We start from the raw sequence: 15,716 nt of genomic DNA, 5'->3' as shown, positions 1-15,716 counted from the left end.
CAGACAGGCGGTCGCCAGCGCCGTGCGCATGCGCGGGTGCTGGCGCGGGAAAAGTAACCCATTTACCCGGGAGTTGCCTATATAAGAGGCTGCGAGGCGTTTGGGCGAGGCTGAAGCCATCTTCCTGTAAGCTGAACGCTGAATAAAAGAAACTGAGAACTCCAGCTGCTTCTCGTGTCTATTTTCCCGCCACGGACTCAACACTGGCGACGAAGGTGGGATGCCTTGCACTACCTGGAAAGGAAAAAGTGTAAGCTTACCCAAGGAGTCCTGAGCGGCGGAAGAGGAACGGCGTCGACTCGGCAGCTACCCGCCAATCCGGTGCGCATTCGGGGGTAGGCTGGCTGATAGACCCGTCTCCTGAAGATCCGAAGATGGCGAAAATCGGAAGGCTTTCGGAATTCGACGTCTCACATCCAGAGCGGTGGGAGTCCTACGTATCCAGAATGGAGAACTACTTCAAGGCAAACCAAGTGAGGAAGATAGCTTGAAGGCCGCCACCCTGCTTTGCGTTTGCGGCCAAGACGCCTTCGAAATCGCAGAAAATCTTGTAGCACCTGTTCCAGTAGAGTCTGTAAGCTACGCAGACCTGAAGAAGCTGCTGAAAGAGCACTTCCACCCCAAGTTGTCCGTTATCTCATGGCGCCACACCTTCGAGCAGAGGGATCAACGGTCCGGTGAAACAGCCAAGGAATACATCGCCGCGCTACGGAAGGCCGCCAAGCCCTGCGAGTTCAAGGACCTCGAGGAACGACTGAGGGACCGATTCGTGTGCGGGTTAAGGCATCGCGAGCTACAACAGAGACTTTTCGCAAAGGAAGAATTATCCTTCCAAGACGCCTTAAGGGAAGTCACCGCAGAAGAAGCAGCAGGCGGCGCCATCAAAAACATGCGGCCGATCAGAAACAGTGCAGAGGGTGCGTCCGTGCACCAGGAAGACGTCCGACGAAACTCCGAGGAGGATCCGGACGAGGAAGTCGACCGTCTACACCCCGCGAAGGAAGAGAACCAGAAGGGAAGCTCTTCGGCTCCGCTCAAGTGCATCGGCTGTGGAGGTCGCCACAGGAGAACCGACTGCAAGTTCCGCTCCGCTACCTGCCGGGCATGCGGCAAACAAGGGCATATTGCAGCTGTGTGTCTGAGCCGACGAAAGGCACAACCCCAAGAAGAACGCCTGAAAGGTACCAGATTCCCCAGCCAGAATAGGGTAGGGTTTTGCGCTTCGCGAAGAAGCATCTGTAGAACAGGCACACACAAGCCCATGAAGAAAAAGCTGTCACTCAACGTGAAGCTACAAGGGGTTCCATTATCTATGGAACTAGACACAGGGTCTGCCCTGTCCATCATTTCATTGCATACATTTAGGAAGATTTGTTCCAGTAGTGGGTCTAAGGCCAAGTTAAGGCCTTCTGATATTGTATTAACAGATTTTCAGAACTCAAGAGTGTGTGTTAAGGGGGAGGCCACCCTTAACGTGCAATACAAGAGCTTTGAAGGTCCACTAGACTTATTAGTAGTAGGGGGTGAACGAACGAGTCTCATAGGACTCGATTGGTTTGAGGCCCTGGGGATACACGTCACAGGACTCAACAGCTTACAAACACTCGACCTACAGGAAGTCTGCAAAGAATTTGCAGATGTTTTCAGCCCCCAGCTGGGCACATTCAAAGGACCACCTGTGTCCTTAAAGCTAGACCCCACTGTCACTCCCATTAGGATTAAAGCAAGAAGGGTCCCCTTTTGCTTTAAAAAGTAAGATTGACACTGAATTAGACAAACTAATCCAACAGGGAATCCTAGAACCTGTTGATTCCAGCCCGTGGGAGACCCCCATTGTCACGCCTCTAAAGGCAAATGGGGACATTCGCATTTGTGCTGATTACAAATGCACACTCAATAAGGCATTGCAGCAACATGCCTATCCTGTTCCTGTGGTCAGTCACATCCTGGCCTCTCTCAAGGGGGGGCGTGTTTTTGCAAAGCTTGACCTAGCTCAAGCATATCAACAGCTGCCTGTTGATGATGATGCTGCCATAGCTCAGACCATTGTGACCCACAGGGGAGCCTTTAAGGTAAAAAGGCTACAGTTTGGAGTGAATGTCGCTCCTGGGATTTTCCAAAGCGTAATGGAAAACACACTACGAGGTATACCAGGGGTCTGCCCCTACTTTGACGATGTCTTGATTGCAGGAGACTCCACACACATTCTAGCTGAAAGGCTTAGGGCTGTCCTGTTAAGATTCAGGAAATCAGGCCTCAAGCTCAGAAAAGACAAATGCCAGATTGGGGTGCCTTCTACTGAATTTCTGGGATTCAAAATTGATGCTGCTGGGATTCATCCTGCTGAATCCAAACTAACTGCTATTTTAGAAGCACCCAGGCCAAAGTCTAAGGCCGAACTTCAGGCCTTCCTAGGCCTCCTGAATTTCTACAATTCTTTTCTTCCACATAAAGCTAGTGTAGCTGAGCCTCTTCACAGGCTACTAGACAAACAAGCTGTGTGGCTGTGGTCACAAGCACATGAGGCTTGCTTTAAAGAAGTCAAGGCCTTGCTCACTTCTAACAGTGTTCTTGCACATTTCAACGAGTCTCTCCCTGTGTGCATCGCTTGTGATGCGTCCCCCTACGGGGTTGGAGCTGTCCTGAGTCACCTCAGGTCTGATGGAACTCAGGTTCCTATTGCATACTACTCCAGAACACTGTCTTCTGCCGAGCGCAACTACGCTCAGATAGACAGGGAGGCTCTGGCTGTTGTTGCTGGAATTAAAAAATTCCACGATTTTCTATATGGCAGGCATTTCACGGTCTTCACTGACCATAAGCCTCTGCTGGGACTGTTTACCACACGTAAGCAGACTCCCCACATTATTTCCCCTAGAATGCTTAGGTGGTCTATTTTCTTGTCTGCATATGATTTTTCATTACTCCACAAGCCTGGGAAAGAAATGGGCCATGCTGATGGCCTCAGTAGATTGCCTCTGCCAGTAGTAGAAGCTGACCCCGCGCCAGCTGTCAACATTCTATCAATCCAAGCCTTGCCCGAGCTCCCTCTTAGTGCCAGGGATGTTACCGCTGAAACAGGTACAGATCACACACTTTCACGTGTCCGCTCCTGGGTCCTGTCCGGGTGGCCTGAGCACTGCCCTAGTCCTGAGTTTCAGAGTTTCTGGTCCAAAAGGAACGAACTGTCCCTTTCTCAGGGTTGTCTGCTTTGGGGAAACAGAGTTGTCATTCCCACCTCAATGAGGACTAGGGTCTTAGAATCCCTCCACGAGGGTCATCCTGGCATTGTTCGTATGAAGGCTCTTGCACGAAGCCACTTGTGGTGGCCTGGTTTAGATAAAGATATTGAAGCTAAGGTACACGCATGCCACCTGTGCCAACGATCTCGCCCAGAGATGCCCCAAGCTCCTGTGCATAGATGGGAGGAAACACAGTCCCCATGGTCTAGGGTGCACATTGACTACGCTGGGCCCTTTCAGGGCCAGTTCTTCTTGGTCCTTGTTGACAGCCATTCAAAATGGCTTGAGGTTGTGCCTGTCTCATCCACCACCACTGCAAAGACTATTCAGGTACTGAGGGGGATTTTTGCTGCACACGGGCTGCCAGATGTCATTGTGTCCGACAACGGCCCTCAATTCACCTCCTCCGAATTCCAAGCTTTCTTACAGGCAAACCTGATTCGTCATGCCACGTCTGCGCCTTTTCACCCGTCCACCAACGGTATGGCTGAACGCATGGTGCGCATCGCAAAGGACGCCTTGAAGAGACTCACCTACGGGGACTGGCATCACAGGTTGGCTGACTTTCTCCTTTCTTATCGCACCACACCGTCCACTTCTACAGGGAGAAGTCCAGCTGAACTTCGTTGGGGGCGCCAACTTACTACTAGACTTGACCGGTTGCATCCGGACAGACTGCCTTCATCTACCTCACATCCTAGGGCACCTAGACAACTACTTGTGGGTGCCCCGGTTTGGGCTCGCAATTACGGGCCTGGTCATACATGGGTCCCCGCTTCTGTGTCCAGGATCACAGGTCCTCTCTCCTACGAGGTTGCCCTGGACAACGGTCGTGTCCTGCGTCGGCACATCGACCAACTTCGCTCTAGGCGAGACTTTTCTGCTGAGACTCCTGGGTCTTTTCCAGGGGGGGAGGGGGACCCTTTGGAGCAAAGGGAAGGGCAAGAGCTACTGCCCACCTCCACTGAGGGAGCCACAAACGGCCCATCTCAGGGTTCTGCAATTGCTCCGAAAAGAAAGTCATGGAGCTTACCCACACAACAGGCACTCACGCCTACTCCAGCCAGGGAGTCACCCCGGGGGCATACTCACTTTCCACACACATCACACAGCACTCCAGCAACGGAGGATACCCGGGGGCATCCCAACAAATCATTCCCCGCAAGAGAACTGGCACACAATTCCCAAGGTTGGCCTGACCTTACCCCAAATCCTACAGGGGGTCAAACATACACCGAGTTAGTCGAGGAACCAAGTCCCGACTACAACAACCCTAGCACAAATCAGGGAACACCTGAGTTTTGGGAAAGTACAGAAACCCACACGAGCCCGAACACAGAATGGGGTTCAGGGAATGGACAGCCTCCTGACAGGTCTTGGACTGACCTAGGAGGTTCTACAGAGACGCCCAGCAGCGGCTATCACTTCAAGGGGCCTGAGGGTCTACAGCTAGGTAGGTCAACCAGGTCACAAAGTAACAGAAGCCCTGGCCTGACGAGCCCGGTGGGCAAGCAAGCAGGCCAGGCATCGGGGCACAGTCCTTGGAAGACACCAGGACACAATAGAGAGAACAGGCTCACGCCTCCCTCCAGTCAGGGGACTTATGCCAGTAATCCACAGCTAAGAAGGTCACAGAGAGCAAAGAAATCTCCCAAGTACCTAGAAGACTACATAACATTGCTGGCAAGGCAAAGGCCAGTAAACAGTGGGAGCACTGGGGAGCAAAATGTCATATAAAATAAATGTTGTATGTTGGTAGTAGTTTTAGCCCGGGGGAAAGGGGTGTTATGTCCCGAGCCTTTGCAAACGGCTCGGGCGTTTGCAGGCAGTCCCGGGCAGGTGCAAAGCTGCCCGGGACCAGACAGGCTGTCGCCAGCGCCGTGCGCATGCGCGGGTGCTGGCGCGGGAAAAGTAACCCATTTACCCGGGAGTTGCCTATATAAGAGGCTGCGAGGCGTTTGGGCGAGGCTGAAGCCATCTTCCTGTAAGCTGAACGCTGAATAAAAGAAACTGAGAACTCCAGCTGCTTCTCGTGTCTGTTTTCCCGCCAAGGACGCAACACTTTCTATTTTAATGTGTTTTTTTCCAGTACTTTTGGGTTTCTTTTACATGACCACCACCCATGATAAAATATTCTTTTTTTGTTGTAGCATTTCCAACATTTATTGTAATATGATTTGTCAATCTTGGTAATTATTGATGGAGTTATTTTCTATAACACATTTTATACCATTTTCCTTTAAATTGTAACTTTGAGTAAATTTTATTAACTATTGCCCATTGTTGCCGTCTGATTACTTATTTGTTTTATGTCAATTTTATCATACAACTTTTGATTTGCTCCATCTTTACATGCTATTTCAACAATTTGTGTGTGTGTGTGTGTGTGTGTGTGTTTGTGTATATGTATATATATATATATATATATACTAATAAGCATTTTTGGTTTTATATAAGTATTTCAAATTCTGTCATCCTTCTAAAATCCCTCTTTTCTTGAAATCACTTTTTCTTTTTCCAGCAGTTTGTAAATAGTGTAAAACATGGTAAATTCTTACTTTAACTAAGCAGTTCTTACTGTGTGTTTAATCTATTTTCTGATTTTCATGTACCATACTGGCATAAGTGATTTGATTTTTCTTGCTGTAGTTATCCGTGAAATAAAAGGAATTTATCAGTAAAACTAATGGTGAGGTCACTGGACTTATTTCTTGTTTTTAAATGATTCCATATTTTTAAGAAACTTCGTTTTACAATATTTCCTTCCTTCCTTCCTTCCTTCCTTCCTTCCTTCCTTCCTTCCTTTCCTTCCTCTCTCCCTCCCTCCCTCCCTCCCTCCCTCCATAAGTACCTATAAGCTGGCTGCTTCTTGATATATATCTATCCTCTCTTTATAGATTTTTTTTATCTATATTTTATCCTCTCTATATATCAGTAATAATAAAAGTTACCTTGCATTCTTTAAAACCATTTCTCTTTCTCTGGTTTTAGTGCTGATCTCAGTTTGGATGGCTTTTAATAGGAAGTTAGACAAGAGGATAACAAATATATAGAGAGGATAAAATTAATTATGTACAGGAATGTAGATATTTTTTTCTATTGTCTGCTCTGACCTTCCCACAGTTCAGCTTCATTGGTTTGATGTGAAATGGAGAAAGCCTTTTTCCCCACACATGTTTTCCATATCATGCATTATTTATACCTCCGTTGTATCTCCTCCCTTTTTGTCTTTTTGTTTATAATTTAGCAATCTTCAAAAGGCGGTAGTTCCTATTTTTTTTTCTTCATAAGGATCACATTATGATTGGATGCTTTGGAAAACCACGGCATGAATCAGAGTTTGGCAGTGGATCATCTGCAGATACATGTTCAAATAGAAGAGAATCTCTGTAGGTCATAGTTGAACAGTGGTGTCCTTGTCTGGTCATTTGCTTGTAGACATTTCATCACCCAACTAGGTAACATCATCGGCATTGCAATCCACATAGAACATGTGTCCACATCCCTAATGGCGTCTAATGGTCTAACGAAATGCAAATATCTAAATACAAAAGACCAAAATCTTTCAAGTTATCTTTTGCAAGAGATGTTGATGTGCCCAAATTGGGCATGTATTGCATGATTGCTCACTTAATAACTGCATTATTACTGATGAAAGCTCCAATACCAATTGTGGTCATAAATCAAGGACTGCCTGTATTAGATGCACAAAGTGCCATATTATCCTCATGGAAGATCAAGCATCTCTGGGCCACCACTGGACTCCTTGCTATAAAGTTTTCTCATGCGATATAGCAAATTGTTTCAGCTCCACTTCTTAGTCATCCTGTTTCCTTTTCCCCCAGCACTTTTTCAATGGTTTTGAATCCTCAGAGATTCTTAACTTTTAGGTCAATGTATCTTGGCAACTTGAAGATATGTGGACTTCAACTCCCAGAATTCCTCAGCAGCAGACTGGCTGGGGAATTCTGGGATTTAAAGTCCACACATATTCCTGTTTCCAAGGTGGAGAAATACTGATCTGGATGCATAGATCCTTATCCTGCCAAGAGCTTGTTTGAGGTAATCAATTTTTTTGTGAATTCTGGTCCAAAACAATCATTTTCCCCAGAACGTTCTTTTCCCAATTTTGTGACTCTCCAGGTTGCTGGCACTTGCTGCGGTGCACTTTGTTAGCTGAGCTTGGGCTCACAATCCTTGGAGTTGTAAAGGTATGCCTTTAATAAATGGGTGTACAGATAGACCTCGACTTCTGACCATAACTGAACCCAAAGTTTCTGTTGCTAAGCAAGACATTTGTTATGTGAATTTTGCCTCATTTTACAACCTTTCTTGCCACAATTGTTAACTGAATCACAGCAATAACACGGTTAAGTGAATCTGCCTTCCCCATTGACTTTGTGGAAAGGTTACAAAAGGTGATCACATGACACCAGTGCCACATGACACCAGTGCCACCATCAGTTGCCAAGCATCCTCTAACCATGGGGATGCTGCAATGGTCACAAGTGTGAAAAATAGTCATAAATCACTTTTTTCAGTGCCATTGTAACTTTGACTGGTCACTAAATGAACTGCTGTAAATCAAGGAGTAACTGTAATTCCAAATTACAGAGATGGATTCCCCCAAGCGTGAAGACAGCCTGGTTTGATCTAGGTATGTAGAAGAGAGTGAAGAGTATTGTTTTTCTCAACCCCACCCATCAGAGTCAGTTAAATAATTAAAACGGCAAAGCTCAATTAATTTTTATTAATTTGTTCTTAGTGGCTTACAATATTATACAAGGTCTCTCTGGTTCCGTCAGGGTTCCACGTTGGGCACAATCCTCAGAAATGGATTAATTCAACAACAGTGTGTTGAGTGCACCCAAGTTTAAAAACAGACAGGGAATGGGTCTAAATTAACTCTGAACGACACTATCTGAGGAAGGAGCTGAATTACTTTTGAAATTTCCAATACTTTTGGCTATAGACTTCTTCAGATTATGGAAGCTTCTTCTGCATTCACTTTCCCTATCTTTCTTTGCATTATACACTTTTTATGTTTCTGAAATGTGCAGAGGGTTTTCAGCTTTTCTTTTTGGGTGTCCTTGGTTCACTTCTAAACTGACAGGCACACAATTCCTGAAGTGGCTCTTAAGGACCTCACCTTAACTCTCCCATTGTCCAGTAACAGATCTGTGACCCAGCAGAGGTGATTATGCATGGATTAGGTATGGAATTCTTTTCTGCTTTGTTTCCCTCTAGTGGTGGCGAACATTCACATCAGCATTTCCCACGCACGATGTACTGTTTTTCATGAATATGTCACAGAGCCAACGCTTGGTCAGTCATTCTGAAAGCTGTAGTCCCGACAGGACTATAAATATTTATATTGGCTACAGCTATTGATGGTGTGCAAATATTTTTTCTTTTAAACATATTATCACATGCGTGCCTGCAACTTTGAAAAGGGAGTTGCACAGGATCTTCTATAAGACTCAGGAGTTTCCATTAGAGTGACTAAAACCCCAACATTGTTGTGCCTTGACAATGATGCATCATCATTGAATAATCTCTGAGCTGCGATGTGAGTGCTCTGGAATGCAGAATTCTTGTTTATTCTCTGGAATAGTATTTGCTAACCCTGTCCATATTTTTCTTTTGACTTGGAGGTTGTACAGGAAGTCCTCAGCTTACGACCACAAACACACAAAAAGGTAAAGGGGATTTTACTCAACTGGTTGTTCCTGATTATAGGGGGCAGTGCTCATCTCCATGCCAAGGCCATTGAACCAGCACTGTCAGAAGATATTTCCGTGGTCATGTGGCCAGCATGTGCTGTCATCTTCCCACCAAAGTGGTACCTATTTTTCTACTTGACTTGTATGCTTTTGCACAGCTGGGTTGGCAGGAGCTGAGGTGAGGACGGGAACTCACCCCTTTGCATGGTGCCTGGTTCTCGAACCTGGGCTGCCCGCCTTCCAGCCACCAAGAAGCCCAACGTCTTAATCGTGGAACCACCGTGCTACCCACAATGGGGACCAGAATTTCTGTTGTCTAAGCAATGTGGCTATTAAGTGACTCTTGTCCAATTTTACAACCTTTCCTGCCCCTGTTGTTAAGCAAAACCCCGTAGTTGTTAAGTAAATCACACAGTAAGCAATGCCAGCGTCTCCTCTTGACTCTGCTTGTCAGGAGCCCCCTGGGAAGGTCACAAATGGTGATCACATGACTCCTCCACATCGCAACTATTACAAATATAGGCCGGCTGCCCAGGACCCAAATTTTGATCAAGTGATCGTGGGGACGCTACAATGGCCATAAGTGCAAAGGCTGGCCGTAAGTAATTTCTTTCACTGCTGCTGTAACTTTGAACAATTGGTAAACGGACGGTTGTAACTTGAGGATTATTTGTAGTGGCAAGATTCCATGTAGTATTATATCTTTTTTTAAAAAAAAATGGTGATCATGCATATATTTATACAGACGTCTTGGTGTATGTGTTGGATTTTTTGAGAAGAACCTAACAAGAGAGTAACCAAAGGGGTTGTAGTTTTCTTGGGTCAATGAGCCATTCAGACCTGAAATTTGTTCATTCATGTTTCTCTACTCACTTCATTGAAAGGATACCATAAATCAGAGGTTCCCAACCTTTGGGGCACCAGGGACCGGTTCCGTGGAGAGAGGTTTTTCCACGGACTGGAGGGTGCGTGGTTTTGTGTGTTGCCTGCATCCTGTGGATGGGGCTTTGCTTGTTTGTGTGGACCGGTTGCCTGCATGCTGCAGCCCGGGACTGGTTCACGGACCAGAGGTTGGGGACCGCTGCCATAAATGACTCAGAGCAGAGGTGGGCATTGTATTTACAGTCATCGATCTCATGGCAGGAAAGCCACCAAACCTGGTCTGCAGAAATCCAGAGGAGCATTGTTCATATTTCTGCCTTCAAGTCATTGTTGACTCCTGATGACTGCCTAGAGCAGGGGTAGGCAACCTTGGCTCTTTTATGACTCGTGGACTATGCTGGCTCAGGAATTCTGGGAGTTGAAGTCCACGAGTCATAAAAGAGCCAAGGTTGCCTACCCCTGGCCTAGAGAAATCCCTACACTTTTTTTGGCAAGATTTCAAAAGTGGTTTGCCATTACCTCTCTCGCAGGGCTGAGAGAAAAGAACTGGCTCAAGGTTACCCAGGTAACCTGGAACTAGAACTCCCAGTTTCCCAGTTTCTATCCTGGTGCCTTAAACCACAACTGTACATCAGCCTGGCTTTCTTTATCTAAATTTTTGCAGCCCAATTCCAAAGAAAGAAGGAGGATGTGCAGAGAGCCACAGAGATGACCTTAGAAAAATTAAACAGAGGTGGTTGCAACAACATGTATAAAAACATGTTCTAATTCTGGGAAACAAATCAAACATTAGGAAGGAGCTCAGATTGGCTCCACCCTCATTCCCTAGGAGATTAGAGGGAGAGAAGGAAAAACACAATCAGACTTTCAAGATTCTGTTACTATAGCCCAGTGTTTCCCAAACTTGACAATTTTAAGGCATGTGGACTTCAACTCCCAGAATTCCACAGCCAGCGTTGCTGGCTGTGGAATTCTGGGAGTTGAAGTCCTCATGCCTTAAAATTGTCAAGTTTGGGAAACACTGGCCTAAATCAATAAATTATACTGCTAGCCCAAACTTGGGAGAACCAATTTCCTCATCTGAAAGGACTGACAAACTGGAATCATCTGGGTTGTTTTTTCCTCCCCTGAGGTTTGATAGCCATTGTTTGATTGAGGAAAGTTTATTCCTTTTTATACTGCATCAAATCTGCTTGAGGATTTAGACCACATTTTGCAACAGGATGCAGTAATTGGATTTTGGGAACTATAGGAACGTGTGCATTTACACACGCATACATCATTACTTATAATTTGTATAATCCCCTCTATGTATGTGTGTATGTATGATTGTTTTTGTTTTTTTAAAAGGAAAATATAAGACCAATTCTATCACTTCTGGCCGCAGAACTAGTCCAGATTTACTAAAAGCTGAATTCCTGGGAAGATAGTGAAAACTGCCTTGATTATTGCGGAAGATCCCAATAGGAAGGGGGCCGAGAGATTATCCCGACTATCTGAGATGCGCCTTTCTGCGCCCGCCGTGGAATTTCTCTCCCTCCCGAAGCGCGCTTAGGATCGCCGCCCGTGTTGGCCAAACCTCCGGGTTGTCCCTTTAAGGCAGCGAGCGAAGTTGAGCCACTGACTTTCCCCCCCCCCCCCGACTGTAACCCAGCAAGGTACGTGCAAAGGTGCGCGGAGGCGGGGGGGGCAGAAAGAGGAGGGGGGGCCTGTTTTGGAAAATTAGAGAAGGAGCCTCACCCGAATGGCCTGAGATGATCCGCATTTGAGTGCTGGCGAAGGAGGGCTTCAGATAAAGGGGGCAAATGGTCCCCCCGAAACTAAAGAATATCTCAAGTCCAGTTTTTTTGTTTTTTTTAAACTCTCTCTTTCAAGAGCGAGAGAAGTGGGCGGGTGCTTGCCGTGATTGACAGAAGGTTTGGGCCAACCAGCCAGCCGGCTGACGACTACCTGTTGGAACGTGCAGGTTCGTCTCGGGCGCTCGCCCCGATTCTCCGAACGCGGAAGCCTTTACCCGGAACAGACCGGTCCCCGCAGGGAGGGCCCGAGCCCGGGGCCCGAGTATGGAGCCGGTCTCTCTCTGGACTTCCCAGACGGTGCTGGCTTGGATCCGAGGTAGGGGGGAAGCGGTGGCAGGACCTGGCGATCTTGGCGGGGGGGGGGAAATGAGGGCCCCTCCCCCAAAGATGTGCTTGGGTGGAACTCCCTCCGTCCGTTCTGTGGCTAACCTGTTGCGGCCCCAGGTGAGACGACCCTCACCTGCCAGGGCCGGGATGGCAGCCGGAGAGGAGGCAGGTGCCCCTGCATTCCTGCGAAGGGCAAGGTTGGTCCTGCCCAGCTGGGTTTAGGAAGGGAGGCTTGTTAGTATCCAAACGCAACTGGTATTTTCAGGTATTGGTGTGATGCAGTTTTGGCCAATAATTTGGGGGTGACAAGCGCCCACCCCACCCCTTGTTCCTTTTCAACTCCTGAAACACAGTGGTCCTCTCTTTCTCTCTCTCCCCCTCTGGCAGAACAGAGAAGAAAGTTAGGGCAGATCCTTCAAAATGAACTTTCTTGGAAGGCATAACTTTAAATCTGCAAGAGAATTCGATTAGATTTAATAGAACCTGTGCAACTCTAAATGGGCTGGATGCTTGCTCTCTTCAATATAATTATGAAGACCAAAGTATTATAATTTTTCCTCTGATCCCCACCCCAGCCCATACCCTTATAATATTGAATTAGGACTGAGGGGACTGAAACTAAATCAGCGCTTGACAACTCTCAAACCTACATTTTTGGGGAGATAAAATAAAAGCCTCTTGAGCATTCAGAGGAAGGACATAAACATAATACCTAGGGGTATGTTTATGCAGTATGTGTGTGTATATTACCTTAGCACTTTGCTTAAATGGCTTTTATATGACATCTGTCGCATCCATTATCCTCTGACACTTTCTGTATACTATTATTTAGTGCCAGTAATTCTTTGCTTGCTTTCTTGTTCTGCTATACTCTCCCCATTGCTCAAGCACAAACTCAGCTAATTTAAAACTGCAAATCTTAACCCAGCAATCTAATTCAGCAAATGCATTTGAATAGAACAGTCCTATAAACAATGATTAAAAACAATCTCATTGCCCAGGCTAATCATAGAACGAAAACTGCCCCTAGCAAAGCTTGTTCTTATTCCATCCATCAGTCTAATGCTGGCTGGGGAATTCTGGGAGTTGAGGTCCATAGGTCTTAAAGTTGCCAACCTTGGGAAACCTTGTCTAATGGTTCTTAGAGCTGGCAGTGAATGGGGCCCTCACACAGGCGAAGTCTGGATAGGCTCAGAGGATTGTGAATGGTCTTTCAAATAATGGCAGTATCTGAAGAGTATGGTCAAAAAAGCTACGATGGCCACCATCAAAGTTTTTATGGTCACATATAAATAGAAGTTTTAAATGTAATATCATGGCCATCATCTTGACTTTTTTTAACCACACCTTGTGAACATTTCTGAGTAGTCTATTGGCATTTTCAAGATAGAAAGGACAAATGACAGTAGTGGCCAATGAAGGGGACTCGTGTATCAATTTTAACTGAAGACAGTACCAGTGGATGATCGATGGGGTGGCCAATTTAGGGTCCTCCGGATATACCCTAATACAGCCTACTACATTTATCCATATAGTAGGGCTGTATTGCTATTATCCTTCTCATCTTCTCATCTTTCTCATTGTCTCATCTTTCCTACTTTCTTCTTGATATCTTATGATTTATTACTTGTTTGTAACTTATGATTAATGATTGTAACTATGATTTATGATCTATGACCTATGATTTTGTTGTTGTATGTATGTACACTGAGAGCTTATGCACTGGAGATAAAATCTTTCTGTGTTCTATTGCACTTGGCCAATAAAATGTGCTGTCCTATCTCTATCCCTATCCCTATCCCATCCTTATCCTATCCTTATCCTTATCCTTATCTATCCTTATCCTATCCTATCCTTATCCTAACCTCCATGACCTGTGATTCTCAGCATGATTCCCATCAGGCCCCCTCTGCTAGATTTGGTGGGGCAAGTAGAAGCAACGATTGTCTTAAAACAACCCTAAGCAATTTTTAAAATAACATTTAAAGAGAAAGAGGAAAACAATACAGGTAGTCCTCTACTTACAACATTTGATTAGTGACCTTTTGAAGTCACAAAGTCACTGAAAAAGACTTATGACCATTTTCACATTTACGACCGTTGCAACATCTCCACAGTTATAGGATCAAAATTTGAGCAGTTGGCAACTGGCATGTATTTATGACTGTTGTTGCCCTCTCCCAGGGTCATGTGATCATCATTTGTAACCCTCCCAGCCGGCTTCTGACAACCAAAGTCAGTGAGGGAAGCCACATTCACTTAACAACTGCAGTTAACAACTGTGACAAAAGATTGTAAAATGGGGTACAACTCACTTAGCAACTGTCTTGCTCAGCAATGGAAATCTTAGACTCAACTGTGGTCATAAGTTGAGGACTTCTGGAGGGAAGGTGTGTGTGATGACCTACGTTGTGGTTCTTCTCAAAATGTTTGGATTAGTTTGGTAAAATCCAGGAGATCACTTCCTTTGCATGTCTCTTCCGTACAGGTCTGGATCCAGCGTTACAAGGTTACCCAGTTGAGACGTGGGGGCTGACCGGGAAGGGGCTGCTCCGGTTGTCCTATTGGGATTTGGAGAATCTGGGCGTGAGCTGCATCGGCCACCAGGAGCTCCTTCTGGAAGCTGTGGAGCAGCTTTGTGTCTTGGTGGGCGCCTGCAGAAAAATCCCAGCAAGTCTTCACTTGAGGGCCAATAGCTCTGGGAGAGAAAGGGTGAAACGTTGCTTTCCTTACAGAACATCTGGGCCTCTACTCCTCTCTCTAGAACTATGAGCTGGCCACCTCCAACCTGAGGACGCTCACGGAGAAGCTGCAAGGGATCGTTCGGACGACCGAGGTCTGCATTCTGAGTCGCAGGAAAGTAAGCACTTATCACGGAGCTGCTACCGGAAAGTCCAGCTTAGATCTACTGGCATCTGTGGTGGAGTTGATCGGGGCTGCTAAAAGCCTCTTTTTGTGGCTCAACAGGTACTTATTTATTTACTTAGATGTTGGGAAGGGTGTGCGAATCCAAGCTTGCTCTCATCTTGATAAAACAGGGGAGGGCGGTGTGGTTGCTCATAATTTCCTGCTGCCCTCAATAAACAACCCCAGTCAACTTCTTCAAGTGCAATTTGCTTTAGTCTCTTGTCGAGTGGGTGGGAGAGGTATGTAACAGAAGGTCCAAAGTGGGATGTCAGAGGAAAAAAGAGATCAGATGCCTCTGTCAATTTTTAGCTATGGCCCTGACCTTTGTTTTTGTAAACCTCATCCATTACTGACATGTGCCTCTGTAGATCCTCTTCAAGAAAAAAAGCAGTTGTCCCCTCCTGAGATAAATTATGGATTAGAAAAATCTTTCCCAACCAGATGTTTCCTGGATGTGTTGGATTGCAAATATGAATGCCCATATTTCAAAACATCGAAAGAGAATCAGTTTAAGAGTGGTTTCATGTGAACCCAATCAAGTTCAAGTGTCCTTCCTTCCTCCCTCCCTCCCTCCCTCCCTCCCTCCCTCCCTCCCTCCCTCTTTCTTTCTTTCTTTCTTTCTTTCTTTCTTTCTTTCTTTCTTTCTTTTTTTCTTCCAACACCTGTCTCCCAGAAAAACACTGATAAATGGTCGAAATATTGTATATTGAAATTAGCATCTGGCCTTTAGTACACTTTACATAATTTATCAATTGACGTCAAGAAGGCTGGTTATTGCTTTGCTTTTACTGCATGAGCATGCCTACTCTGAATTTGAGTGCCCTAGAAATATAGTT

At 45.9% G+C, this 15,716-nt stretch overlaps 1 protein-coding gene across 4 annotated transcripts in view; it reads left to right on the top strand.

The window, feature by feature from the left end:
• Positions 1–11,679: 11,679 nt before the first annotated feature.
• The window catches only part of CNKSR1 (connector enhancer of kinase suppressor of Ras 1), a 29,236-nt gene continuing 25,199 nt past the window's right edge, over positions 11,680–15,716 (top strand). The window contains exons 1-3 of one of the 4 annotated variants that reach the window (XM_039357251.1): positions 11,680–11,962; positions 14,462–14,619; positions 14,738–14,940. In XM_039357251.1, coding sequence (XP_039213185.1) covers positions 11,911–11,962; positions 14,462–14,619; positions 14,738–14,940 — 413 coding nt within the window. In that variant the 5' untranslated portion in view covers positions 11,680–11,910. The remainder of the gene's footprint in view (positions 11,963–14,461; positions 14,620–14,737; positions 14,941–15,716) is intronic. The other 3 variants (XM_039357252.1, XM_039357255.1, XM_039357253.1) reach the window with 3 other exon arrangements.

The sequence above is a fragment of the Crotalus tigris genome, unplaced genomic scaffold (genome assembly GCF_016545835.1).
Source record: "Crotalus tigris isolate CLP2741 ecotype Arizona unplaced genomic scaffold, ASM1654583v1 scf7180000018884.865410, whole genome shotgun sequence".
In the NCBI taxonomy this organism is placed as follows: Eukaryota; Metazoa; Chordata; class Lepidosauria; order Squamata; family Viperidae; genus Crotalus; species Crotalus tigris.
Note: the sequence above shows the minus strand (reverse complement) of the source record. Positions and strands in the feature narration are given on the sequence as shown.